Below are 10,229 nucleotides of genomic sequence, written 5' to 3'. Positions count from 1 at the left end.
ACAGGGCATTGCCATTCAGCAGGTTTATTACACGATTTGCCACAGCTTTATCTTGGTGACGTCTTGACAAGAAACTTTGCACATCCTACATTTTGTACAAGTGTCTCTTATTAATAAACCAAGACATCCTCCCTTCCTTCCTCGTCTGAAGACAGCCCCATGGTGAGCTCTGACTTGTGCTCCTCCACTGACTGCACATCATCATCGCTCACCTCCAAGCCACTAGTTTTGCCTCGAGACACGTCATCCTCCAAACTAGGTTCAGCCTCAAAGCCTCTGTAGTCCTTTTCTGATACTGTGCATCTGGCCCAATATAGTCCAGGAAGAGTCAGGTTCCTGTACGAGACTTCTTGGTCTGCTCTGTAATAAGGGTCACTTCAAAGCACCTTTGGTGTAGAGTTTCTTTAAGTTTGAGGTGACCTGCTAGTTCAGAGGCTGGAGGAAGAGCAGGAGCAATGTTTAGCAAAAGGGGCCTTCAGGGGTGTGTCCCCTCAAGACGTTAGTTAATTGTGAGGCCAACCATTTCATTCATCCACTCAATAAAATACTGCTGAGTTACCACAGCCTTATTACTAGCCCACTACAATAATTTTATTTTTCATTACACCATTTTTCATAAAAATCTTCAGGTTTTGTGGTTTGTAGGCAAACAAAGGGTCCACTTTTAGATCACACCTTGCATTATTACAGGGCAAAAGAATTAGTATGCCCTTCACTGGCTTGTGACCTGGCAGCGACTTCTCCTTTGGCACACTTCCAAAACACGCCTGATGCATCACGTCTTATTGCTTGTTGGGGACAATACCTTCAGCCTCTACAAGATATTCCTCAACAATATTTTATCAGAGCTGGCAGCATTTCCATGTCTTCCCTCACTGCTCATGTCACTTTTTTTTCTTGAATTTCTCAAACCACCCACGATAAGCTTGGATCTCTTGAGGGCTACCTGTATCAGCACTCCTCCCAGTGGTGGTTTTCAAGAGATCTGCATATACTCGTTCTTTTCTTCTCACAAATGATGACCACAGAAACACTGTCACCAGCCAACTGTTTTTAATTTATCCAAATTAACAACAATTAATCGATCTCTCAAATAGTTCGAGACCTTTGTTTTTGGTAATGGCTTCCACCCCCTTGGGATCATTCAAGTCCTGCCATTATTTGCAATTGAATCTCTATTGCTTTTTGACTGCAGTTTTCATAGCCGGGTCAACAGGTAGGGGAATTAAGGATTCCTCGGAGAATAGTCGTACTAGTAGTTGCTCTGTATTCTCATCCTATGACCTGCAACACTGCGCCCTCTTCTGCTGGTTCTAAATTGCATTTCAGGCCTGTTGGGAGACCGCTCCTGGATTCTTGCCACTTCTAAAGCTTGTGGCCTTATTGGACAAAAAGCATCCTAATAAACTTACCGAGAAACGCCAGTTCCCATTCAGTTTTCGGACAGGCTTAACCTCTGCCTGACATGTCTCAAATCTTGGGCAGTATCTTTTGCCATGGCACACTGAGGGTGTCCTTTGGGGATGTCTTTTGTTGGACGTTAATCAGGGATTTGGCTAAGGTGTTTAGGTAAGTAGCCAAATCCCTGATTAACGTCCACCAAAAGACATCCCCCAAGGATACAGGCGTTTACGAAATCCCATGCCTGGTCTGTGACCAATCTTACATCAGACATACAGGAAAATCACTTCCCCAGAGATTAATACAACATAAACGGTCAGTTAGGTATGGACAACAGAACTCAGCTATTTTCATCCATATAAATGAACATAACCATAGAATAAACTGGAATTCGTCATGTATAATATATAGCAGCAACTGCCGGTACAAGAGTCAAATGATGAAATCGGCCTTGATTAGACAGAGGCAGGTAATGAACATCTCAAAAGGAGCATGGGATTCATACTATCATCGACAAGGGTTTTTCATTCAACCAAGGCTTAAGAAGATAAAAGGAACATTATCAGCCGGAGTGACCTAATTTGGCTTACCTGTGGATGGATCACTTGGTATAAATGTATGTTTTTATATAAGTAATATATATAATAAAAAACTAAACTATGATTAATTAAAACCAGTGACCCAAGAGGTCAACCAGATTGCTTGCAGGAATGTGATCAGACCAGATACGATAAGTAGGCTAAGATGACGTATACAATAAAGTAGGCTAAGATGACGTGTAGTACTCAGTCAGTGTCTAGTGCCGTCACCTGTGGTCATTCATTTGTTTTGAAAATAGTAATCCAAGCTTCCTGCTTAAGACAAACACCGCGACCTATAATTCAAACGGCCTACGTGATTGTAATCTTCTCTTGAACTTCTGAAATTCTAAGTGCACAACATCCTCTGGGATACTGTACCACAGTTCAGCGGTGTGAGAAATAAAGGACCTCTGGAATTTAAAAGTTCGACAGCGAGGCACATTTTCTGCATACTGGTGCCGCTATACTCAGCGAATCTGGTTGCTCTCGGCAGATAAAAGGGATCAGGGATTAATTGTGATTGTGAGAGATCTTTGTTGAAATAATACTTGTGAAAAAGTGACAAACAAGACACTATCAGTCCATCGATGGTCGAAGCCATAACTGTAACTGCCATTAGGAAAGAGAAACCTACCACCACGAACCACTCTATCTACAAGAGATAAATCTGTGGCAGAAGCAGACGTCCACATCAGAGAACAGTATCCTCTGGTAAGGGGGGAACAGAAGACCTGAAACAGGTTGCTTTGATTTTATCTCTGTTATAAATATATGAGGCCTCACGAACAATACCTAACTTCCATGCGGCATTCGTTGAAACTTTCATTCGATGTTTCTAAAAAGTTAGATGTGAGTCAAAGGTTACACTTAGAATGGTTAAAGCTTCAGACTCGTTCAGCAAAGTTCCATCCACCTGAAGGGGAGTAAGGGGTGGGAAACAGACTACACCATTCCCTGATCCGGTCCATGTCCCGTTTGAGGCTGAAGACAGCTTTATTTTTCAAAAATGGAGACTTTACTGCACCTGCAAGTGTTGCATCATCGTCATACTGTACAATCTTGTTTTCCAGGCCAACAACCATGTCACTTGTGTACGTTAAAATAACAGTGGACCATGAAAACTGCCCTGTGGAACTCCAGACGCAATAGGTCTTGGAAACTAAAGATCATATCCACAGCAACTCGCTTCTGGCTACCTGTAAGGAAATCTTAAAGTGATCCTAAAACATGTCCACTCACTCTGAGCTTCTGAAGGGCCTTGTGATTTACTAAATGGAGAGCAGCACTAAAATCCACCTGAGTTGCTTTACCCAATGTCCTAAAAAAGTATTTTAACAATTTTCAATATAGTTCCTTATCCCAGAATATACAAATTCTTGTTTGCTTTTCCAGCATTTTCGTATTTCAGTTTCTATGACTGAGAAAGCAGCTGGGACATAAAATCTTTAATTAATACCTGGTTACATTTTGTAAAAGGAAATTTAAGCGTAAAAGGTACCTTTTTCAAGATAACTGATAATTAAAAAGGTTTAAAAATTTTCAGCATATTATGTTACGGTTAGGGATAGTTCATATTTTTTTAACAAAAGTTCCTTTAATCTGAGAAAATAGCCGAGATAACTACCATCAGATTAACAAATGTCTTAAAGTTAACAATTCTAAGAAAAATACATAATTCAGAGTACTTTAGATTTCAGTACTAAATTCCATTTTTGACATAAATATTCGCGTAACTGAAGTTTACAAGAAGATTGAAAACAAACCGTTAACGGAATGTTTGAAATCTCATTGGGAGGATTTGAATGAAGTTTGAGAACTTCGTAGCACATTTTATTTTAGGAAAATAATAACAATGCATAGTTTCACCAAAACATCGTATTTTAAAGGATTACAATACTTATAAGAATTTTATGCTTTGTATCAAATTCGTATTTTATATATAAAAACTGATGTTGATATACCTGCCCAAACCATATCATGATTAATGCATATTCATTGCAACACCGAACCCATATAAATCAGTAGTTTTTTTTATTGCCAAGAGGTTTGACTGCTCATAACTTCAATAGCTTTAGAAGGTAATTACGCATAACTAAAAGGAGAAGAAAAAAAGGACAATTCAAAGCAGACATTTGGTGGCTACACCAACTTGGGCCTCCTTTAACCTGTGATATCCAACTTCGGCAGCTTTAGAATTTTAACATATTTCGGAAATATTTCTGAGTATTTTATTATAGACATTTAATATAATTCTTTTTATTTCAGTAATATATTATTGTGCTATGGGAGATCTTTATTTGGTAAATACTGGAAGATTATCTTGAAACTGTATTAACTCTTTTTGGAACTCTTAAACAGATAGTTAAAGGTCTAGTTTTTGTCAATAAGATAATTGAGTCGTCTTTGTAGGATCTTGGCGATGTTTAATCTTTATACTATGTACAATGTCATACTTGAGGAAGACTAGATAATATTGAAATGCATGCATTAAATAAATATACCCGACCAGTCATCTTTGGAACACTAGGGTGTAAAAGGACATTAGATTAACCGGGCTGTGAAGAACCTATCATCTAATATAAAAAAAAAAAAAAAAAAAAAACCTTCGTAGTTAAAGGCAATCTTACAGGTGCTCTATGAGTTTGAAGATTTTTCTTTTCTTTTATCCATAGGTTAGATTCCTTTCATTGACATAAAAATAATCTCACATAACATAGCGCAACCTACAGGAGAGACAACAGGAGAGACGCCAAACGCCTCTAAAGGAAAGATACAAAAGATACACTTATAACAAATTTCACATTTTATTCATTATTCAAAATGATTTGTTAATCCTATTGGGGACGAGAAACTTTTCAAGATGGAAACCATCTCGGCACCTGAACAAACGACAAAAAGAGTGATTATGCAAAGATTCTTCATGAATGGCCGACATGTGGAAAAGCACTAATGACCCCGTCACTTTTCCTTCCTTAAGCTCTTTGCATAAAAGAACTCATATCACGTCACCTTTTGGAGGGTTGAGGCACAAGGACTTTTCTAGCGAGCACTGAATAACGTCGCACTTTTCATTCATTGCCTTGCCAATGCCTACTTTCATTACAATTCTATAACTGCCGAACGTACTTTTATGTCAATTTCGTTACATCATTTTTCATTGACGTAAATTTTTCTAGTAAATCAATTTCATCTTTGTTAATGTAGACATGATCTTGACTTCTGGGTAAATCATTTCCGTTGATTAATTGATAGTTGCTCTTCTTCATGAATTCTATGAAATCGTTGTCCAACTTGTGAGTTTGGTCTTCGATAATAACAACGCGCACCTTTACGGCAGACCAAGGGAAGTTTCTAATGATTAATTTTTCGTTTCCTTGAAGATCCAGAGATAGGAAATCTATCTTCTTGACACCGAGCGCCTGAACGAAGGTGATCAGAGGGAAGCACTGCACGAGTGAGTAATGCTCCGTTGCTGGTAAATATTCCGTTATGTTATCTGGAGTGATATTTGTACCGAACAGATGGGAATTTGCTGGATAATACATTCGGTACCACCAAGGATCATGCATATTATCCCTGGATTTCAGATTCACAAAGTAGGACTCCACAGGATAGTTCTCCTTAGAGATACACGCATTAGACGTCCACGCTTTCCTATGTTTCCTCTGAAGAAGGCGGAAACTCTGCATATCCGGCTCAATCAGCAGACCAGTCCATCCAAGCGTCCTTTCCAGCCAAAGAGTGTTCGACAGAAACTCCCCATCCAGGGCTCCGGCTTCCAGGAAAAATCCCGGGGGCTCGTCAATGAACATCTTCCTCAGAAAGCGGTGGATGTATGACCATGTATCCCCCCTGGCATTAAGAGAATAGCTTACATCTTTTGAGAGGTTATAAGGCTCAGTTGAGGGAGGGAAAAGATGAGTCTTATTCATGTATTTTACAAGCCAGTCGTCGACGCCAGAAAGAGGACCTTTGATGCGATACAGTTTATCCAGTCGTTCCGAAGAGAAATTCGATAATTCCTGAAAATGATAATAACACCGACATTACTATTGCAAATATAATCAGTACAATATTTTGCAGAGTACAACATATCAAAACCTTTTAATGTCACAGATTATTCTAATATTTAATAAGCCTGTTGTAAATCTTAGGTTTTCCAGGAGCTAACGAATAAATAGCTTAAGAAAAATGTCCTCTTCAGAGCAGAATCATTATACGTATGGAGAGAGATTTAGAAGAATGAATAAAAAAAAAGTCGAACAATATATTTGGGAATAATAGCTTCAACCCTTACTATACTTTTTGATCAAGTTTCTTCAATCGTAAGAAAAATCTAATTCTGAGTTTTGAATTGGTCGCTGGCCTAATATATGTTCCAAATATTGTTTTGATTAACCTACCTACTCCTGGTTTCTCCACATGACTTAACTATTGACATCGATATCTATGGCTGTAGAGATATATTTGTGCATATGTGGTTTGTAAAAAGTATGCTGCTTATGCATAGGAAGAACAGATAATATGCAACTGGGAAATTCGCATATTTAATTACCTGTACATCGTATATAGGAAGTAAACACATAACAGCTAAAAGAGTCACTGCGACAAAGAGGAGGGTTCTCTTGGCCTTCCCTGGCATCTCTTCGTTGGACCTCCGGCATCGGGAGAACTTCGTCCGGAAACAAGAAAATAAATGTCGTTACCTTGTTTGAGACAGGTCCGGTTTTTGCTATGATTGATATTCTAATAAGAATACTATTTAAAGAAAAAGATACACATACACACACTACCACACACACACACACACACACACACACGCACACACACACACACACACATATATATATATATATATATATATATATATTATATATATATATATATAATATATATATATATATATATATATATATATATATATATTATATATATATTGTTCTAAATTTAAGCCATAACCAAACGAAGTAACACCCTTTTAGAAAGGAATTTCATACATTCTCTAGTTGCCCCTCTCTAGTTGTCCCGCTTGGCTGTTCATAGAATAAATCCCACAGGGGCGGAGTCATCTCGATGCCAGAGATGTTAAAACGAAGTGAACTATGATTCATTGCCCTCAAAAGCCCTCTACCTGGCGACGCATTCGCACCTCTTTCCCCTTTCGCTCCCCCTCTAATCTGGGGACTTCCCACATGTTGCTTTATATCCCATAGCATCAATCACCAATTCAGAAGACAACAAGATCACGGATGCCCAGGTACTGTCATTGGATAAATTTCGAGCGCAGCCAGTTATTGTTTTTTGCCTTTTGTCTGTATTTCCGTTTCATTCTTTACAAGGCAACTTCCCCCTCCCCCTCTTGGCTCAGCTTCTCATTTCCCAAATTTGATTCGATGCTGTAATTAATTCCCCATGTGTTGCTAGTAGTGATAATAAGATATCCCCTAGTGTATCATCGCCTTAGTACTGATTCTAGAATGCAATCTCTTTGTAGACACAAATACCATGCCTGGTTGTGAGAGGAAATTTGGGAACTTTTGGAAAACGACGCCTGGACTAAATAACAACTCGCTCTGTGCAAATTTTATCTCTGTATCTGGATCATTTCCCAGCAACGTGTTCAGGTTGACCTGCAATCAACCACCTTCCATTAATTTCTGGGCCTACTTCCATCCATCCCTCAGGTTTGCATTACTGATCGCGCAATTTAAATGTAAATATAGTTCATTTAATACTAAAGTTCTAGAGTTTTAAGTCAATTCTTCCTCCCCAGTAATAGATTGTTTGTTATAACCTCATTCTCTCATACACAACCTTTTAGGAGTGCAAAAAGTCACTTTCCCAGATTTAAGAATGAGAGAAAATGAGATTTATCACAATATATATTATATATATATATATATATATATATATATATATATATATATATATATATATATATATATATATATATGTATATACTTACAAATATGAATTTCTATTAAAGTAGCTCTCATGGTTTGTTAGTAGAGAAAGTTATAATTTAGATTAATCTAGAATTAGAATGCCGAGAATAGATAAATATTGCCACTGACAGTTTTGTATTTGTTGACCGAAGGACTAAATATGAAATCACCTACCCTTTTTATACGTGCAACAGAATCTATGAGTTTTGATACTGAATCATTTCTTGTCTTGCCTTTAGTAATTGCAAGAGAACAGCAACGGGCTGTCCATCATATATTAAAAAGAGAGAAAAAGACTGAAGGCGAACCCTGTTACTTGATCTATACGTTCAACATTTTCACTTTCCGTGTTGTTAGAATTTTGCCGCAGCATCTAATGCATGTCTGGTTCTGGTTTGCTCTTCTCTGCATGAAGTATACACTTGGATTTGTTAGTTAAGACATATCTTTCTTAACCTTAAATCAAGTCTTCTACTTACTTTCCTTATTATAAAGTTCTTTGATGATTTTCTTCATAGAGATTTACGCTGAGCTGTAGCTTCTGATATATATACGAGAACAATATATCCCCTTTATATTAAAATACATCTGAGAAATAATTGATTAGGCTATCTGTTTTTCAAACTAGCATCTCATGATATTATGCTCAATATCGTTAGCTACCTGAAAAGTCAATACTGAAAAAGAGGAGAACAAATGATACGAAATGTGTTGTGGATGATAATGATGATGTCATTGAATAAAGAGAACTGTGGCAAGGCATTTTAGAACTTCTCTGAATGTTCTTCCATGTTCCTGTATCCAACTAAGATACATTGTTAAAAGACAAGGAATATTTTGGGTTGAAAATGTGGAGATTTAATTTTCCCTCACTTTATCGAATTTCAGTGTAGTATACAGTAGGACACTTACCTATAGCTACTTAAAATGATTTAACACCTACTTTGAAATGAATGATTATATTTCCATTTTTTCGTCTGTCGCAATCCAAAGGTTATAAGAAAAAACAAAAAAGGTCTACGAGCTCACTTACTATTACACTCAGAAATGACAATTTATTGTTATCATTATGATGAACAACCCATAAAGTTCATCAGCTTGTTAATCATGCTCCCAAAATATTTATTAGAAGTTTTAAATTTGCGTTGAAAATAGTGTTGGGGTTTCCAAGAATTCACAAAGCTGGATTTATAAGTATGGCTCTACTGCTACTTTTTTCAGCATTAGAGAAAACACAGCAGTGAATTAATAAACTTTCTATATTCGTCTCATTAAAGGCAAAATTATTTAAAGAACAAAAGTAACATTACGATGGCAGTAAAAGGAACGAAGCAAAATCTGAAGGAAGGTGAGAATTCTTCCCATGGAAGTTTTTGTAAGTGTGGATTTAGGGAAAAGAGTACAGCAATGAGCTAACCAAATAATTTTTCCCAAGAACCCATTGTAAAGTGCTGAGGATTATCGTATGTAAGAACATTTTGAGCCCCCAAGTTATTCCTGCTATGGCAATCGGAAAGATGCTCAGTTATCAATGCTTCCACATTTTTCAGTGGGCAACTCTTTAAAAATTAAAGCAGTGTAGTCTGCCTGGAATTATGCCCAGCACAGACTGGGATGACTAGCCTTATGTCACCACAATGGGATTCATGTCTTTCTAAGGGAATCCTGGTTAATCCCCTTGGCTTAATTAACAATTTCTCAATCACATGTAATTTTTCGAGATTATTGTTCGGTAAAATGATCAACGGTTTCACACATTCTGACTGCTTTAGGACGAGCAAAAACAATGGTAACATATAGGGGAACTCCTAAAGGGACTCAAGGAATGCCCGCCCCTCCCCACTGCTACTCAGAAAAACCTCAACGGTTTGTCTGTCACTATAGGACAAGGAACAAATGGCACACTACCAACTTCATTACCCTAAAGAACACCTTCCACAGCCAGTGAGCATTTTACATAAAAATCAACATTCCCTGTCACCAATTCACACGACAGGTGCAAGTGGCATAAAGGAGTTACTTCTTCTCCTATACCTTTCAAAATAACTGAATCTCCTGTGACATTTTTCTCCAACTGTGAGTGAGCACCACCTACTACCACACTATGGTTACTCCCGGTATCACGTAATACTTTAACTTGTACCTGTACATTCCCTCCTTGAGTTGCTAGCGTACCCTCATGGATCTATGGCTTAAATGCCTCCAAGCTGCTCACCCACTCACTGCTGGGAGTTGTGTTTCCACTGGTTGCTTAACACTCAGCTTGTTTAGTTTAAGTCTTCTCCCTATAGTCTCATTCTTC

General features: G+C 37.7%; 1 protein-coding gene across 1 annotated transcript; it reads right to left on the bottom strand.

Annotated features, from left to right (window-relative positions):
• Window positions 1-4,735: 4,735 nt before the first annotated feature.
• On the bottom strand, window positions 4,736-6,649 carry LOC135226122 (uncharacterized). Its single transcript, XM_064265571.1, has 2 exons — window positions 6,538-6,649; window positions 4,736-6,004 (listed from the first exon to the last, which is right to left on the bottom strand). The coding sequence occupies exons 1-2, from the start codon at window positions 6,622-6,624 to the stop codon at window positions 5,111-5,113; spliced, it is 981 nt and encodes a 326-aa protein (XP_064121641.1). The 5' UTR covers window positions 6,625-6,649; the 3' UTR covers window positions 4,736-5,110.
• Window positions 6,650-10,229: the final 3,580 nt, after the last annotated feature.

The sequence above is a fragment of the Macrobrachium nipponense genome, chromosome 14 (assembly GCF_015104395.2).
Source record: "Macrobrachium nipponense isolate FS-2020 chromosome 14, ASM1510439v2, whole genome shotgun sequence".
NCBI classification, from domain to species: domain Eukaryota; kingdom Metazoa; phylum Arthropoda; class Malacostraca; order Decapoda; family Palaemonidae; genus Macrobrachium; species Macrobrachium nipponense.
Note: the sequence above shows the minus strand (reverse complement) of the source record. Positions and strands in the feature narration are given on the sequence as shown.

Excerpts from the sequence above, each read along its gene's own strand:
- LOC135226122 (XM_064265571.1), bottom strand. The coding sequence starts at position 6,624 with ATGCCAGGGAAGGCCAAGAGAACCCTCCTCTTTGTCGCAGTGACTCTT. Across the intron at positions 6,005-6,537 it reads TTCCTATATACGATGTACAG|GAATTATCGAATTTCTCTTC; the intron begins GTAATTAAATAT and ends TATCATTTTCAG.